The 18,877-nt window shown below is 40.6% G+C and overlaps 2 protein-coding genes across 5 annotated transcripts; one reads left to right on the forward strand and one right to left on the reverse strand.

The window, feature by feature from the left end:
• The first annotated feature begins 510 nt into the window (after window positions 1-510).
• LOC143468470 (band 3 anion transport protein-like) lies at window positions 511-15,273 on the forward strand. 4 transcript variants are annotated; one of them, XM_076965711.1, is made up of 36 exons: window positions 541-1,862; window positions 2,248-2,430; window positions 2,624-2,750; window positions 3,210-3,347; window positions 3,983-4,098; window positions 6,464-6,614; window positions 6,861-6,965; window positions 7,178-7,277; window positions 7,354-7,459; window positions 7,529-7,629; window positions 7,715-7,769; window positions 7,853-7,936; window positions 8,005-8,062; window positions 8,127-8,250; window positions 8,317-8,434; window positions 8,494-8,581; window positions 8,677-8,795; window positions 8,858-9,020; window positions 9,094-9,232; window positions 9,811-9,843; window positions 10,482-10,638; window positions 10,699-10,822; window positions 10,947-11,131; window positions 11,202-11,424; window positions 11,513-11,722; window positions 11,811-11,959; window positions 12,018-12,212; window positions 12,291-12,408; window positions 12,465-12,558; window positions 12,614-12,728; window positions 12,791-12,960; window positions 13,020-13,172; window positions 13,239-13,339; window positions 13,404-13,573; window positions 13,646-13,819; window positions 13,952-15,273. In XM_076965711.1, exons 3-36 carry the CDS (start codon window positions 2,732-2,734, stop codon window positions 14,027-14,029), a joined length of 4,233 nt encoding a protein of 1,410 aa, XP_076821826.1. In that variant the 5' UTR covers window positions 541-1,862; window positions 2,248-2,430; window positions 2,624-2,731; the 3' UTR covers window positions 14,030-15,273. The 4 variants fall into 4 exon arrangements, with proteins under 4 accessions (XP_076821829.1, XP_076821826.1, XP_076821827.1 ...); XM_076965714.1 differs by having other exon boundaries at window positions 511-2,430; window positions 14,610-15,273; XM_076965712.1 differs by having other exon boundaries at window positions 542-2,430; window positions 9,814-9,843.
• Window positions 15,274-15,397: 124 nt separating this feature from the next.
• On the reverse strand, window positions 15,398-18,841 carry LOC143468523 (uncharacterized). Its single transcript, XM_076965803.1, has one exon. It carries the CDS (start codon window positions 16,509-16,511, stop codon window positions 15,435-15,437), a length of 1,077 nt encoding a protein of 358 aa, XP_076821918.1. The 5' UTR covers window positions 16,512-18,841; the 3' UTR covers window positions 15,398-15,434.
• Between the last annotated feature and the right edge of the window lie 36 nt (window positions 18,842-18,877).

Here is an 18,877-nt window from a genome sequence, read left to right on the forward strand (position 1 = left end):
TTCTTGAATTGAAGTCCCGCTATTGTGTGAAACAAGGGTTTAATATACCAGTGCACAACCAACTGACGTCAAAATTTGAGTAGCTCGGTCTAGTATACAAAGGCATCCTGTGGTTGTGCGCTTGTATTCTAAATCTTAACACAATTCATTGAGTGGTTAGCTTAAATAGAACCTTTCCAAATTACCGTCTGGGTGGCAAGATAATTTCGATGGGCTATATATATTTGTCCATGGAAATCGTTGCCCCACTTTGATTTCTTCTTAAATTGCAAATGTTTTATGCATTGGATTGTAAAGGTTTTGCTCAGGTGCGATGCATAGGAATTTCTTTACGAAATAAAAAAAATTAAAAATGTATTGCCTGGTTCTTATTTTACGCACTGTCTGATCTAATCCTACGCACTGGACTTGCTGGATATGACTATTTGTAAAAATTTGCATGTTATCTGCGGCGCATTACATAAGCTAATTTTGTTTGGCATTTCAAGCTAAGTTTAAAATGATCAACTAAAAGTAAATGCAAACCGAATTATTACATTCACACGCACCGCAGATACCACACAAACGTTTGTGCATTTTACGGCTGTAACTCAGAAAGGGTTTAGTTGTATTAAATTTGCTTCAATTGTTGTTCCAAAGATTGTTCATTTAAAGATATTTCGATTTTAAGTAATTTTGTTTTATTTATTATTGCCCATCATAATCTGATAATCTTTGAACGTGCTGACAATGATTATGTGTTATAACCTATATATATATTTATCATCTAAGTACAGTCAAGTATATTGCATATATGAAAAGCAGCTTGCTTGGAATTGAGTTTGTGATACTTTCTAAGGTTTTTATGTGTTAATTTAAGAGGCATTCACAAGCTTTGTTTGAAGCAAGCGCCTTGTCATGTATGGGGTTAAGTTTGCGATATTGTTCAAGGATATTGTTTGGTTTGTGGTTTTAGTCTTACTTTTACTTGATTTTTCTAAAATGGCATCGGTAAGCTCAAGAATTCTGTGCAACACGGATAATTACTTGGGTCTGTATAGACATAAATATCACGTTGGTTGACAAAATGAATCCTGGATCGATCTGTATCAGCACCAAATGACAAAATTTTGCAATAATTTGCCCAGCTTAGGTTGTCACATGATTCAAACATAACAGGGTTAGGGATGTAGTTGTAGTAGTCAGAAATGTCATTACTGACAGTAACCAAATCATAGCATGAACATTTGGCAGGATTGCATTTTGTAAGTGAGGGGTAACCCACAATTGAGTAAAGTATACAGAGCAAGACAACATGGTAAAATGCTGGAAGACTAGACAAGATATTAAAATCCTTTTTTTAAGCTGGCTGAAAAGTAAGTAGCTGCTAATTAATGTGAAAGTTTTAATTTCGAAAGAAATGTGACCTGTGTTGTCCCTTGATACATGGTTCATACATAATCTGGTATTTCTTTATGCTTTTAATAACTGACCTGTCAAAGCTGCCTTAAGATTTTATGCTACAAGGCGTATGTTGAAACAAGTGTGAGTTGAGCAGCGTAATAAGATTGTGTGGTGAAGAAATGCTGCATTGTGGCAAATGTAACACAGAAGTATTCAGTTGCCTTTTTCCTTCAGTTGCTGGAGGTTTGCGTTCTCTCACAGCTTTTCAAGTTTGTTTTTTGAGGGCATTTTACTGGACACTAAATTAAACTTTACAAATCATTTTAGCAGTGTAAGCTATTTTGTGTCTGCTGACATGGCTGCTGTAGTAGCTATGATGATGTGGGATTAGTCATTTAGTTGCTTGCTGCTACTTGGTAATAACTGCCTTGCTGCATTTCTTCCCTTTACAAGGTGCCCTTTGAAATGCCATCTCCTGCGTGAGTTTCCTTCACATCATGTGATTGGTCAATAATCTACTCACAAACCGGAAGTGTGCTTATGGGCGCTTGTTTGTTGCCCAAGTCTGATTAAAATTTTCAAACGGTTTCACGTGGAGGAAAAACACAAACAATAAAAACTTGATATAATAATCTAGTTGCTTTATGCTAATGTGTTATCATTGCTGCCATGTTTGAATGTTATTTAGAGGTTTGAGTGTTTGAAAATGAATAACTAATTTTCAGTAAAAATATTTTTTGACTTATTGGTGACCTTTAAACTGTGCAATTATTGCCAATTATATGATCTAACATTCCTCCTTTAACAAGGATCTGGTTGCTGGTGATTTGAATTTATTTACAATATTGCTGTGATACATTTCAGCTTGAGTCAATATCCTTGGTTGGCAAGTTAAATCCGACCTTGCTAGTGTACATGTCATTTTTTAATTGTTCTTTGCAAAAAGACTTCTTTCATTGAAGACGACGCAAAGCGCCGGCCAGTTCTATTTAGTCTTAATGCTGTGCCTATACCCATCAGTGGCCTATAAGAATCCTTCACTGAAAGGTGTGTGGGCATTGCTTTGTTTGGTTCAGATTGTTGGAGGATGATTCCCATATTTCATCAGTGTAGTTGTTGGATAGTGCAGAAATGTTGAGACAATAATATGCTTGTTTGCAGTTTTATGTTGGTGTGGAGTCAGTCATTCTTGTATTATCGGTGGAGTGAAATTATCACTCTGTGATCTATTTTGTTTTAGATTGTCTGACTATCTGGGCTGCCACCACGTCTCTGCGTCAGTTATCGTTGTCAAATTGGAACTATCTTGTCTGCTCAGGTCCCCAGCACTACTTTGAAGACATAGAGAATGGCTAGTGGAATTGACGGTGAGTTGTGGCATCTACTTATCTCTTAGGCTCTGGTATGTGCTTTAAGGCTAAGCATGAAGCTTGTTTTGTTTTTATAACTAATGATCCGTTGTTTCTTTCTGGGTGTTACTGTCCATAAACACATCAAAGTATGCAGTGTTGGTGTCTGTTGCTTTAAGCTTCCATTTGTAGTTTTTGAGTCCGATGATGTGGTTTTTATCGGCAACATATCTGTGGCTTGTTTGTCACCAGCTGTGGTGCACTGCTCTGTAATTTGAGTGTTGTTTGTTTCCGTCACTTGGCACTTGAGCTGTTTGCAGCTGCATTTTCTATGACTGCATAAAGCTCACTTTATTGTGTTGAGTCAAAATACAAGTTAATAAAACCAGTTAAAGTACAGTCAAGTGTGGATTCACATTTTATTTAATATCAATTTTATTTAATGATTGTATTGTAACTAACATCTTTGCTTGCTAGGTCCAGGGAATCTGGAATTATCCACTGCAGTTACTGGACAAAGCAATCCTGATAAACAAGATGCCTCAGATTCTTTAGAAACTTGTTTGGCAACTCCCCTCCCAGACAGTATCTCTGCATCTGACATCCAAGAACAAGGTAATTTCTCCGTCTTTATGTTTATATGCCGCGATTCTCTTAAAATACTAACTTTTGTAAATTTTGGATTCTTAAAAGCGTTCTAAGACCTATTTTTTGGAAGATCGAGATCAAGTAGTGCAGTTATTGTTTGTTTGTTTTACTCTGTCATAAAATTTGAAAAGGTTTCATTCAATTTATAAAATTGTGCTTTTGCTTTGATTTAAGCAAATAAATCGGGGAGGATGCCAGGGTGGTGCTTGTTGCTCTATAGTTTGAGGCTTTGATTAAATACTTGGTTTCTTGGTCATATTTTTGGAGCAACACGGCAGCCCCCTGGCTGCAACCTTGGTCAAAACTTGGATTTCCTGGTTCTTCACCAACCCCCCTTTGCCATAGTTAGATGTGAGATTGATGCACTGCCCATGTACTTTGATACATTTCATCCATATGAGTTACTTAAATGTTATTGTTTAGTGCACTACAATGGCGAGTTATGCAATTGAACATAATGGCTGCAATGGTTGGTTGACAGCATTCATTTGTTCAGTGCTGGAGATTGACCTTTTTATCGAGGCTGATATATCTGCTTTTGTCATTCAACTTTTGTTGCTTGTCTGCTTCGAGTGGTCATTTGAGGAAACGTTCTATTGCAGGTCATATGGGTTCGCAGCACACTGAAACAAAGGAAAGTGAGAGACCAACTGAAAGCAGCCATCTCAGTTTTGCAAACCTGATGCACCACAACACTAAACCTGCTGCCGGTCGAAGGGTAAGTGGCTCGCTTTATGCAAATTTTTCACTAATTTAAATCTTTACCGAGCAGACAATTGTTATTCATTCAATGTTGTAATTTGACAAAGGTCATAAGCACCTTAATCTGTCCTTAATTTTATGTTAAAGGGAAGCTCCTTTGACCCAATGACCACTCTTGTTTAATTAGTTCTATTACTTCTTATTATGCAGTTGCCATGTGGTTAATTATCTGTGATGCCCAGCAACTTCATAGTTGTCATGTTGCTGGCTTTTTGTTTGCTTCTGGAATGTTCTTTAAAATTTAATAATTAACGCCATTGTGATGCAAATAATGTGTCACCGTGATAACACTTCTATTATTTCTCCTGCGTAGTTTTACTACGTTTGCTTTGTAGCTCATGTTTGCTCACCCGGTCATGCTTAAATTGAAATGTTGTCAAGCCGACACATTCCATCTCTACGCAAACAAATCGAATTTAGTTAGAGGACAGCATTGTCACTCTCACGAAACTCTCAAAAGTAACGCTCGAACTATTTAACTTCATTTGCTTTTCATTTTCTGGTGGAATTTGGTTGAAGCTCCCAACTATTTCTGGCAACATTAAGCAATAGTTTGGTCACAGAACCAAAATGTTGGTGCTAAAGTTTGATGTAATACATTCACCCTAAGATGTCAATAACATCACCGCGTATATATGGTTGCGAGAAATTTAGACTTCTTCACCAAGAACTACCAACTCCATACTTGCCATATTTTATGTGAACTTTCACCAGCTGTGTGTTCAACTGTTCATGCTGAGCAGTTTTGAAAGAAAAGCTTTATGACCATGATATTGCAATTACTTGCCACATTCTTCCATTTCACTCAACGAGCTTCTTTCGGTTTATTCCAAACCAGCACAGTTTTAATCGCTCTGAAGTTATTTCTGTTTATAGACCAATTTCTTTACGTTTATTTTTTTAATCATTGAGGAACCATTAAACATCAAAACAATAAAGTGGTTCTTGGTTAAAGTAGTTACTTTGTTGATTGACAGTTCTAGAAGATCAATATTTTAAAACGTTTAAAGTAACAAAGTTTCCACAAATATGCTTACATCAATTAACACTGAAAATATTTGTCAAAAATACTTAATAATACTGGCTCCACAATGGACATGGATGTTATTTCTATATCACTGCACATCTGCATGCATGTGGTTGATGTTGCTTGTGCCGGTCTGGATGAGTGGCCACAAGATTCAGAACAACACAGCAACTGTTGATGTTGACGACACCAGTTTCTTATGGTGTGTCATTTTTTTAAACCTTTCCCTGTTTTGTGTTGAACGACCAAACTGTGTAATGTGAGTTGTGCACACAGCACATATTTTCCATGCTATTGAGATAATGCTGGTTCCTTGGCTGCCTAACCCTTAGCAGTCAGTAAATGTTTGCCGAGTTATTATTGCTTGTTTCCTGGCCTCATGACAAGCGGTGATGTCATCACTCACCACCTGGTGATGTCATCACTCACCACCTAGTGATGTCATCACTCACCACCTAGATACTGTTTCTCTTCAAAACAACTTGATTGACTTTTTGTTTGTCTTAATAATTTTGTCAGCTCAAACTTTTAGTTGAGGCGTCATCAGCAGCATTTAAACTTCATATTAAGTATAAAATTTTTATGTCTTACGAGGTATAATCGTAACTCATGGCTTGTGTGTATGAGATGAACATTGTAGCATGTTTACTACCAAGTAACATTTAGAGCTGACGTCATCGCAACTGGGCTTGATATTTCTGCCATTTATGTGAATGTTGCTTGAGTTGACGATCAACACATTTTGCCTGATGCTGGAAATATCTGTTTTTATCCACTTCTGTCCATTAAGCCACCACGAAAATATTTTTGTTTTTTAAGCCGGGAATTCCCTTTTTATCCTCCTAATGATGTAATAAAAGTATTTAGTGAGCAAACAATGGTTGCTCCTTTGTTGTGAGAAAATCCGTTCGAGGTTGTGGTGCAATAGCGGAGGCCTTAGTCATAAAACATAGTCATGAGCAACTTTGCCAATGGCTTGATTCTCAAAATATCGCAAAAAGAATGTCACAGTCGCTAAAATCATCATTTAAGATCAGGTTTTGACAAGACCCGTCCTTCATAGAAATTAAACAGTTCACTGATGCACCCCGTTGTTGGGAATCACAGGAGCTTAAAATGATGTCGTTTTTGTTCAAGTCTCAAAACATTAAATGAAGCAGCGACTTACAATAGATGAAAAATTACAAAAAATGGCTCGGAATTTTGAGATTGTTTAACGGAAATCCTGTTTTGACTGCTTCACAATGCAGATCCCTCCTTTCATCTTGAGGTTTATTAATTTTGTTGTCATTAGGATGATGTTGTATTTGGTTACCGTGGAAACGTCCCTCCGGACACAGATGTCATTTTGGACACTCGGGGCGCTTTATATCCAGACACTTACAACCCTTCGTTGCATACGGACTCTTCGTTGGCTGAAGAAATGGGAAAGGTGTTTGATGAAGGTAGACTTATTGCCATCTTCAGATTCAATTTATGATTTGTGGTAACATGTCTATAAATGTGTCGTCAACAATGAGTGGTTGTCGTTAAATCATATGTTGGTGCATGTTCATGACATTAGTTAAAAGAAAATTTCAGAGCACCCAGGGTTTGTATTTTCTTTAATCAAAGTCGAAGAAGCAAAAATCTGAAAGATAAAAACTTTTGAGTGAAATTAACTTTTTTCGTTCTTGTTTGATCCTTATCAGATGACGATGTTGCATTTCAACTCAAGATGGATTTTTCGAACCCGTCTGCAGCGAGTGAGGCTCACAACATCTCTTCCAATAGATTTGACGAGGGAGACTTCACCTGTGAGTTGCAGGAAAATCACTAATTAGTCCGAAACTAGTTGACTGCTTTTTCTCCTGCAAGCAAATGCATTGTTTGCCTTTCTGTGTTAGTTGTCATATTGGCAGCGGCTCGGTGCTTAAAATCAACTTTAAATCGACTTTAAATCTTTCTAAGTTATATGTTACATGCGTATGTTCAGCTCTATTGTGATTATGTAAATGTGACCTTTCAGCTCATCGACGCAACGTTGTCCACATGTCCCAACCAATGGCAACTCGTCTCTCGTCACATGACATGAAAACCATCCAATCATCTAATGTTGTTTCTACAAGGTGCAGCTACTTTAGTTCCTGTGAAGTTTGATTTATGTGAAATGTGATTTCTATTGATGTAATTTTGTTATTTTAGCAAACGACGTCGTCAAAGATCTTCCTCGTCGTCTTCCTCGAACTCAACGAGCAATTCTCATCGATCCGAGAAGTCGAAGAAGAAAAAGGAAAAGAAGGAAAAGAAAGTAGGTTATGATTTCTATCTGACCTGATGCAAGTGAAACTTGAAATATCGAGTTGGTGTCGTACTTCAGAGCAAGAGGAAATCTCTGACTGCAAAGATCCGAGATCAGACGACAGGGATCCCTGAGGAGGACGAGGAGGAGAGTGAAGAGGAGGAGGAGGAGGAGGAGCGGTGAGAGATATTTCATGAAGTTCATTCTTGGGTGGGACGTTGCTGAGTTGATTTCCAGAAATAACTTTGCTCCATTTTGCCGCAGTAAAGATGACGTCGAGAGTGAAGATGGATCGGATGGGGGAGACGATGCCCGGGAGGTGAGAGCATCCATTTGTGACATCACAATTAAATGAGAGTAATAAGAGTAAATGTGCTCACCGAGCTCGTTTGTTGTACACAGGAAGATGTCGATGGACATATGGAAGGGATGGTTGTGATTGTGGACGAACGAGCTGATGGGAAGCCCGCCAACAAAGATGCTTCAGTGAGTTTGCAACCTCACTCATTATCTGCAAAAGATCAAAATTAACTCCTCTTCCTCCTCCTGAGCAGGTCCTCTTCACTCTTGGCACTGAGGAGGCGTCCAAGGCTGGGGTGGGATCATCCCCAGGTAAGTCCACTCATTGGAAGATCATCTTTGTTTTCACTTCCTTGACCATGAACTTGAATTTCAGCCAAGTCCGGATCACTGGTTCCTCCACTAGAGCAGCCGGGCAGCTTCTCATCAGTTCGAAGCGCTTCTTCATCCTACAGCAGCTCCTCTGTGTCCGAGGCAGAGAAGAAGGACAAAGTCAAAAGGTCAGATATTTCCGGCCCCGGGCGATAAGTGCATTCACTCATTTCACTTATTACTTTATCCTGAAGATTGCCGGATGTGAAGTCTGGTCCGAAGAAGCAGAAGAAGCATCATCATCATCATCATCATCGGAATAAGAAGCATGGGATGGGATTACCCAGGAGAAGATCTGGACTCGAACTCAAGGCAAGTTGTTGAGTCAATGCAAAGTCGTCTGATGGTTAAGACCAAATTTTCATCTGCAGGAGATGGAGGATCAGAAGTTGTCGAAGAGGTTGACGAGTCTGGTTGATGATGACTGCGGAGATGAGATCAATGTGGAGGACGTCAGAAGTAAGTTCTCGTGATCATCGTCTTCCCTTGCATCAAGCTGACTTTTTAATGATCTGCGACGAGATTAAAGTCATGACTCGAACATGCTTGACCAGGTCATCGCTTCGAGGATGCTGCCGGAGTCAGGAAACATCTTCTTCATCGACCCGTGAAGAAGAGAAAGATCCGGACTCAGATCCATGAGAAGAAGATTTTCGACAGACAGCCTCATGAGGTCACTATGATGTCACAGTTGGTGTGATGTAGTAATGTGGTCACTCACGTCGGATGTTGCAGGTTTTTGTCGAGCTGGACGAGCTGATCTCTGGCGAGTGGAAGGAGACGGCGAGGTGGATCAAGTTTGAAGAAGACGTGGAAGAGTCTCAGAAGTGGGGGAAACCCCGGGTGGCATCCCTTTCCTTCCATAGTTTGCTCGAGTTGCGAAAGACCATCGAGAGAGGTATAAGATGTTCATGTGGGTTGATCTTGCTGACCTCAGCAGGAACTGTTGATGAATCAGCGTTTATTGTCAGGAGCGGTGATGCTGGATTTAGAGAACACAGAAAATTTGACAGATGTTGCAAACTCGGTTGTCACGGAGATGGTGAAGACAGGTCAGATCCGTGCAGAGGACCAGGGAACAGTCCTTAAAGTCTTGTTGTCCAAGCACAAGTGAGTCGGCTGCTTTGTTCTCCACATGTGGCACTTTCTAGTCTTGCTCGTTTCTGATAATAATTTTGAAACTTTTGCAACCACAACAAATGAAAATGACTTATTTTATGGTCTGTTTTATCCAATTCGCTGCCAATTCTTTACCCATTTACGCTTCATAGAAACACATTGCACATGGTTGTTGCCATGGTAATATGCTTGTATCACAAGTTACTGTTCTTAGTAAACAATCGTTGCACAGTGACATAATAGCCCTGGTTGGATTTGCCAGGAATTTCATTTTCGGCTTGGCTGCAGTTTGTCACTAACAGCTTCGTGCAATATTAGTTGCTGCCACATTGTCTTGTAAGAGCACAGGCTGGGAGAGGGGTCAATATGTAGTGCTTATATATTCATCTTGTCTTCACCTGCATATAATTGCTAATGTACGTTCATGGTGGCGACCTACTGAATAATTGTGATGTCATAGACATAGTCATCACCTGTGACTGCGGTCCATGACAATTAGCATTTGGAGGGTACATTGAACAATAAAGTGATATTGTGGTTAGTTTATTTTATAACCAACTTATGTGTAGCAGCACCGCTGTTTCAACCCGGCACACACGAAGGTAACAGCATGCTGACATATGTCATCGTTGTTTGCTGATCTTGCATCACTTCCTTTTGTCATAAAAATCTCATCAACAATCTCAAAAATATATTTTCTTATGCAAACATATTTTGCTCATTTTCAAGTAAAAGTTTTAAAATAAACCAGAAAAACTCACTTGTTGGTTGGCCGGGATTTTTCAAGCTATCCACTCAAAAGTGGTCGTGCTTGACCGCCTGATCCTTGTTATGCATGAGTGCTTCTTTGATATGATGATAGAAGCATTTTAAGTGAATGCTGTTGTACGAGAGCATGGTCCAAGCATAAGACGATATTGAAGACAATGTTTGGTCTTGAAATGAGAACTTGTAATCAATGAAGTCGATTTTAAATTCATCTTTGGCGGCAAATTTCATTCTCTCAAATCTCAATGCTTTCCACTCACCGTCTTCCTGCCATTTCATTGGTCAATATCGTTCCCTGCACTGAGTGTCACTCGACAAGTGTCTTGCGTTGTATTGCAAGTTGCGAGATAAAATGAACGAACATCCTTCATTTGTGTTGCATGTTTGTGATGTCATTGAGCATCGTCACTTCACCGATCCTCCCTCGGACATATTGTTGCTTGTCATGTTTTAACTGATCATTTGACGACAGGCACATCACCCCCGAAGCTGCCTTCCCGTACAACTACTCCCGCCAGAGCTTCGGGAGTTTCTTCGGCTCTCCCAGCTACGCATCTCGACTCAATCAAGTTCAAAGCACTACAGAGGTGGAAGGAACAAAGCCCCTGCTGAGTGGTGATGATGTGGAGGTACGTGAGTCGGAGATGGAGGAATTTTGTGATTTCATTGATTGATCGTTTCCTCCCCAGATGGGGGATATGAAGGGGAATCCCGAGATCCCGAGCATCACCATCACGAGTGCACCATCCACCAAGGAGCTGAAGATCATGAGGAAGATACCGGAAGGAGCAGAAGCAACTGCTGTACTAGTCGGTCAGTCGCATCGATTCACCCTCTGTGCTGTTGATGATGTCATCCCACGTTTATTTTGTCAGAAATACGATCTACTGCAAGTGCGTGTATTGCTACAGCCTCACATAGACGTTGTATTTTGCAGGCAAAGTTGAATACCTGGAGCAGCCAACCATGGCGTTCGTGAGACTCGCTCAGGGAACGAACCTCGGGGATGTTGTTGCACTCCCGATCCCTCTCCGATTTCTCTTCGTCCTTCTCGGTCCGAGTCGACCTGACTTTGACTACCACGAGATCGGCCGATCAGTCTCCACGCTCATGGCAGACCAGGTTTGTTCCGGGACCTACCAGTGCCATCCTCGCATCCCACGACTTAACTCCTCCTCTGCTTGTTGCTCAGGAGTTCCGGCTGATGGCGTATGCTGCCGACAATCGAGTTGATCTTCTTCGTGCGATCAACGAGTTCCTCGATGACTCCATTGTTCTTCCTCCTGGCCAGATGGAGAACCCAGATCTGTTGAAGAACATCTCCAATTATCAGATGAAACTTGAGAGGAAGAAGAAAAGGAAGAAGTTAGAAGTGGATGCAGGAGATCCGGGAGCAGGAGGGAAGATCACTGGAGGCATTCAAACCACTTTTCTATGTTATGGGAGTCAACGTTTAAGTAAACCTTGAAAAATAATTTCAATGACTTTTATTTTTCTCCTCAGAAAAGGAGTTTGCTTTGTCTGCTCCTGAAGAGGACGATCCACTCCAGAGAACCAAGAAATGCTTTGGTGGGCTCATACGTGACGTGAAACGACGATACCCCAAGTACCTGAGTGACATCACTGATGCTTTCAATTTTCAGTGCTTGGCTTCAATCATATTCATTTATTTCGCTGCCCTTTCCCCTGCGATTACATTCGGAGGATTACTCGGTACAAATATCTCTGAAGCAGCCGATTTATTTTGATTAATCTTATCCTGCTAAACCAGAATTTGTGACTTAACAATTGACTTTGTTAGGTGAGAAGACAGATAATTGGATGGGTGTGTCGGAGATGATATTGGGGTGCTGTATAGCTGGTTGCACGTTTGGGTTGTTTGGGGGGCAACCGTTCCTTATCATCGGATCCACCGGCCCCCTGCTCGTGTTTGAGGAGGCGGTTTACAAGGTGGGTGGTGAGTTCGTTGAAGACGCTCACGACCGAAACTCAACTCATTGTGTTGTAGTTTTGCATCTCGAGCGGCCTGCCCTATCTTGCGAGTCGTACATGGATCGGTGCGTGGATCGCCATCATCAGCATTGTTGTTGTCGGGTTCGAGGGGTCGTTCCTCGTCAGATTCATCTCTCGTTTCACTCAGGAAATATTCTCTGTCCTCATCTCAATCATCTTCATCTACGAGACATTCCTCAAGCTTTCAAGGGTGGGCCGGGATTGAGTTCATGTCCGTTGTGAAATTCACATTTAGCACAGATTATCAGTTGAAGGATTTCTTTTGCAGATTTATGACGCAAACCCTTTGCAAGGATCCTACTACACACCGGAGATGGTCTCGGCCCTGGGAAATTGCTCCAGCAACATGACCAGTAACAACACGTTTGGAAATTTGACCGATCAAGGTAAGATTTTTATTTATCCTTTCCACGGCTCTCATGTTAACTCAGTCAATGTCCAGGCGATGTCAGCGTGGCGCACCCCAACACGGCCTTGCTCTCAACGCTGCTCATGTTCGGGACGTTCATCATCGCCTACTTCCTCCGACAGTTCAAGTAAGAAGCTGCCAACATCTCATCATGTCACCGCTCACATCTTATTTCTTTCCAGGAATAGCAAATTCCTTCGAAGTTCCGTCCGTCGAACCATTGGAGATTTTGGGGTTCCGATCGCGATTGTTGCGATGGTTGCCATTGATCTCGCTGTAGATGATGTCTATACCCAGGTACCTTGCAATCCTGTGCGTTAATCCTGGTGTGCCGCCTTCTCATTGCAGGTTGTTTTCAGAAACTCAACGTGCCTGAGGGAATATCTCCAACCGACGTGAGCAAGAGGGGTTGGCTGATCAACCCACTTGGACCCCCAGAAAATCCCCTTCCTGTGTGGATGATGTTTGCTGCCATCCTCCCCGCCTTCCTTGTCTTCATTCTCATCTTCATGGAGTCCCACATCACAGAGTGAGATCTATTACATCATAATGGTTGTGATTGTTGCGATGACGAGATGTTGCTTGCAGGATGATCGTCAGCAACAAGGAGAGAAACCTGAAGAAAGGAACCGGTTTCCACCTGAACTTGCTCGTGCTTGGAGTGCTCAATGTCGGTCTCTCCATCGTTGGAATGCCGTGGGTGTGCGCGGCTGCCATTCGCTCCATCACCCACACAAACAGGTTCCTGAGTGGATGAGAGTCAGTGGTAGAGTTGTGGTGAAATTGACCAACAATCTCCTTTCTCAGCTTGACCATCATGAGCAAGACTCAGGCCCCGGGAGACAAACCGAAGATAGAGGGCGTACATGAGCAGAGGGTGACAGTTTTCATCGTAAACGCTTGTCTTGGTACGCACTTTTGTTTCGTTTGTGCCGACTAATGCTTTTATGACGTCATTTTGCTGATTTGCAGGTTTATCAATTCTGATGCAGCCGGTGCTTGCTGAGATCCCGATCGCCGTCTTGTTTGGCGTCTTCCTCTACATGGGCGTCACCTCCCTCACCGGGGTGCAGTTCGTTGATCGTATCGAGATGATGTTCATGCCGTCCAAGCACTATCCCGACTTCAGCTACGTCAAAGTGGTGAGAGCACGTCGATGATGATTTCTATGCCATGTGGGAAGGAATGAGCTTTCTTGCAATTTCTATGTAAAGGTCCGTCCATGGCGAATCCACATTTTCACCTTCATTGAAATAATTTGCCTCGCTATGCTCTGGGTAGTGAAGTCAACGGCGGCACAAATCGCTTTCCCGTTTGCTCTGGTCATGACTGTTCCACTTCGCTACTTTGTTCTTCCAAAGTTTTTCTCCAAGCGAGAAATGGACGAGGTGAGATGTCGATGGACTTTCAATATTTTACACGTAGTTTAACACTAACTCCTCGAAGGTTGTTTACACTCACGACTATGTCAATATGGTGTCTATGTAGATTACAGCTCTAATATCTTGTCATTTCCTCAGCTGGACAGTTCAGAAAGTAGAACGAGTGTAACGAGCACAGATATGGACGAATATAATGACGCTCAGATGCCAGATTAGACTCGTTGCATTTAACTTTTATGGCTCTCACTACATTTGCTCGTTGTTAGTTCATTTGCTGCAGTATTCTTCACTTTCCTTCCTCGGGGATATTTTTATCCCTGGTTAAAATCATTTTTTTGCTGTCATAATGCTCCAATAATTTCGACATTAGCATCAAGTATTAGTGTCTGCATTCCTTGCTAAACATTTCGTGTTCACATAAAACATTGTCTCTGATAAAATGTTTTGTGCAACACGCTGTGCTTGAAATTCACTGTTTCATGCAAATGACAGCAACAAAACAACTCGTTCTAAGGTTTCAAAAGCTTTAAACTTACCTTTGTTTTGCCAACTTGGTTGGATTCTGTGGAAAGTCATCTTAACTACACATCGCACAGATATTGCTCAAGTATGTTGCAATTTTCACAACACAACGTTATCACAATTTGCCAAAACAGTTTATCTAAGTGTGCTTACAATATGCCAAAGAGGTTTTGATATTGCATTGACTGATGACAGGCCATGAGTGTAGAGTCGTTTATAAAACGCCAATTTAAATATGAAATCTTGACAACTAACCTGTTTTCTTCTAATGCAGTTGGACAGCAGTGGATAGAAGGAGGGGTATAATCTTTGTGTTTTGTTCTTTGAAATAATTCTTGCTTGACAAAGTGAAATGTGGTGGTTGTCAGTTTGTAGGGAGTTGAAGTTTTGTGTGTGGAAGTCTGTGCTTGAAAATTTTTGTGTCTCTCATGTGTGACGATAATTATTGAGTGTTTTCCTTCTATTACCATTGTGAGTGGTTTCATTTCTGACGTGGCTTCTGTCGCCTGAATGTCATAGAGAGAGTCTGGTTTGAAATTTTCTATTTTATAGTGACATGTAGCTATCTGCTGACATTAATACAACCATGAACTTCTGTTCAAGCATTGAAGAAATTTTCCCATATTTTTCTCACATTGTTGGATTTTCAAATATCTTTAATGTTTTTTTTTCATATTGCAGCTCTGTTTAACACTACTTCAAATTTTGGGGTGTGCAATTTATTTAAAACTTCTGAACACTTCACTTCGGGCTACTCTGGGTGCTTTGTGTGAACTTTATTATTATTTTAAATGATCTGCAAGTTTATTGAATGGTGTTTAATGTTTTTTGTTTGATGAATGCGCCAATGATTCGTACATTTCTGTACATATCCTTACAACAAAGTTCTTGATCGATATAATTCTCACAATATTGTATATTAAAATGAATTAACAGTTTATGCTTTGTGTTTAACAAATTTGTAGAACTTAGAGATGGCAAGAAGTAAGGTGTGATTATAGCAGCTGTCAGGATAGTTCCTTGAGTGCGGTGTGAAAATATGCAAACATAAATGTTGGAATCTACAAAGCAGCTGACATTTTATTTCATAAAATTCACATCAAAATCTATCAAGTCGAAAGGCGATGATATCAATGTCTGTTTCTTTTCCAGCAATTAATTCAGCTAAGGCCTTCCCTGTTGCAGGGGCGCTAAGAATCCCCCAACACCCATGACCTGCCCCAGAAAAAAGCCCCCTAACTCCAGGGACCCTCCCTATAAGCGGAAGACCATCATGGGTAAGTGGAAGGTAGCACGCCTGACCACAACTTACCTCTCCATCTTTGAGGAAACTTGAAACTGAATTCGACATTTCTTTAATTTTTTGACATGACCCCTCCGTGGGAACGACAGACTGAGGGGGAGGAAGAGCAGACGAGGGTTTTCGGTTTTCCGCCATCCCACAAATATAAACCTCCCCATCGGGTCTGGGGTAAATTTCTGGTGAATATTCACCAAATTCCGTGAAGATAGCTTCAGCTGGAATTTCTTTGTAGGGCTTGATGGTAATGGAATGAGCTTTTTGTCCATAAATTGAAGGAAGACCAGATGCCCAGTCTGCAGCAATTCCAGTCCATGGTCCCATAGTTAACACCGCAGCATCACATTCAAGTGTGTCTCCGGATGATAAAGTGAGACCAGTGAGTTTGTTATTGCTCTGGAGGATTCCGGACACAGCAGCCCCTTCCATCACGTTCAAACCTTGACTAACATTATAGTTCAACAAAGTTTCTACAAATTTAAAAGGGTGAAGCTGAGCTATGGTGTCAGTGGATCCGATCAACTTCAAGCTGTCAGCAACAACATTAGAACCATTAAGCCATTCATGACAGGAGTTACCACTGCTGGCACCTTCACATAGATTTAATGAATACGCTTCAAGAGGTCGATAATCGTATTTTGATTTCCCATCTAATTTTATAGCAAGTTCCCGGTGCAAGTTAAAACTTATTTTGGCAAATTGTTCTAGAGCTGAACCACAGCACCAATCACGGGCAAGAAATCCTCCCGCTTTACCAGATGCCGCACAAGCAGTGCTACTTCCTTCTATTATTGTGGAGTTGATTCCATTTTCCAAAAGATAATGTGCCACACATGTTCCGATAACGCCCCCACCACATATGGCAACTTTAACCATTACATAAGCCTCAAACTTTCAGCTCTAATAGCAGAAGGATAAAATAATTATCTAACGTCTTTGTGTGAATACTGGAATGTCAGAATGTAGTCAAGTATCAGGGCAAAAACTCATCTGCAAAATAATAGTGTGCCATCATTCTATCAAAATCTAATCTTTATTCTTGGTCTGAGAAAAAACTTCCAGTTTTTGCACGACTTAAAACTCGACGATGTCAAATCCTGGTCACAGCGGCCACTGAGCTTCTCACCACCAGCAATTCTATCGAAACTACTGCACTTTTTCTTTCACCTTAAAAGCAGTAAGAGCTCGCTACACCAAATCAGCTAGGGATTGTCACATCCATGTTTCTGTATTTTGCACAATCAATCAATTTATTTTTCGTCAAAGGCGAAACGATAAATCAAGCCAGTTATTACAAACACGCGCCAATAAACATAAAAAGTGACAAAGCCGAGAAGGTTTCAAAACGTGTTCAAGAGAAATAACGTTAATATTTGCTGGTGACAATTAGCACGGCCACTAAACCTATAATTAGTTAAATCCATAAAACACAAGTTTAAAAATCGAAAATTAAGCAGACGAGCAGTTGGTGTGTTCAAGCAACTGATGAATGAAAGTTGCTTGAATGCTGTACATCAGTGGATGGGAAAAGAAACCCCAATCCTGGCAAGAGCCCGGTTTCTGGTGGGCATAGCACTAAGGAGCAATGACCACCTATGGTCAGCTTCAAATTTTCACAATTGCCCCTTGAATCATGCTATTCCAAACAAATACTGAGCTATTCCAAAAAATCATTTCAAACCCTTGATAATTTTATTTCTTGACTAAACTTGCCAACAAATAAACGTCGGTCTGTCCATTGCCACTTGCCAGTGAGAACATTCTTCCTTGGTAGCAGTGTTGCCACTCAAAAAAAGAAATTAACCCTACCAGCACACCTAAAAAAAACCTACATCTCCCTACGCAGTTTGAACAAAAAAAAAAAGAAATTTTGGCAGTTTTATGGCACTTTATAACTACTTTAGTTTCAGTTCAAAAGCACCAGAACTAAAGTAGTTCAACATTTACTGACGTTTGTGTTTCCACTAATTGTGTTTCCCTTTTTAGCCTAATGAGTTGGTATAACTGTGTTCTTGGTGATCCATTGTATAAGTAGCGGACGTTTATACAAAAGATTTTATTCATTGATATATCTGATGCTTTATCACAGAGAATTGAAAAGCCTTTAGCTTCTTGTAGCTCTTGAATTAACCTTTCATGAGCATCAACAGCTAGACATTCTGTTAGTAGATATGTTGTTTTTGTCCGACCAGAGGTCATATCTTTTATTGCTTTGGAATCACTAGCAATATGCTTCAGGGTTGGTACCATGTATGACATGAAATTGAAAGAAATATTGCGTCTTGCAATTAAGGCCACAGTATTTAATTCAGCTTTGATGCAGCCTTGACTACTTGTGACATATTGCTCCAACGATGTGCTTCCAAGAACTTGTGCAGCATTTTGACAATGTTGAGCAGTTTTTGCATGCCTCATTAGTTCTGATTTCCCAGCAAGAAATGTCTTGTCACAAAATTGAAAAAATGCTTTTGATGCTCCCTGAGACGAAACTTTTAACCATCCTTGTGCCCAGTTTTCCTTTTCCCATTCTTTTCTGAAGCTTTGCGATCGAAACCTAGAATTTTTGGATCTCACCTCTTTGGGCATTACCGTTGTCAACTTGTCAACAACCAGAATTATTGTAATTTAATGATAAAAGTATCGTATTCAAGATCACTTGACTTGATCAAAACAAGATCACTTGATTCCTGTAATCCTGTCTGTTCAATCTGCTGATTCTGCTCATCTGCTGTCTCACAGTCTCACTCTCCAGTCTCCACCTGCTGGGCTTCTCCAACTCTTTTTGCAATTTACAATTATTAGTATAACCATAACCAAGACTTAAAACTAGGTCAGCCCTGACGTACAGCTTCAATCTGACAATTTACTTAACTAAAGTGTCCATTGTTACAACAATGAGTCCATTGTTACTACATGAGATAGAACGCATTGTTTCATAATCTGATCAAACAACTCGTCTAGACCGGGAAAATGCATGTCTAATTCAACAATGCTAATTCATTAAAGAGCCGCAGTTTGGCCACCCCTGGCTTAGACTATGTTTTTGTCATTATTCAGTAAATTTATTATTTGAATTTATTTTCATTTTACTTTAAACAAAAGGAAATCTATGAATAAAGGTGAAAAACCCGTAGGGTCACCCTACACCCTACAAGGGGCCAAAAAACCCTACCGTAGGGTAAAATCCCTACGAGTGGCAGCCTTGCTTGGTAGTAGCTTTGCTAAATATACGATTTTTATTA

Source organism: Clavelina lepadiformis, chromosome 8 (genome assembly GCF_947623445.1).
Source record: "Clavelina lepadiformis chromosome 8, kaClaLepa1.1, whole genome shotgun sequence".
Taxonomy (NCBI): Eukaryota; Metazoa; Chordata; class Ascidiacea; order Aplousobranchia; family Clavelinidae; genus Clavelina; species Clavelina lepadiformis.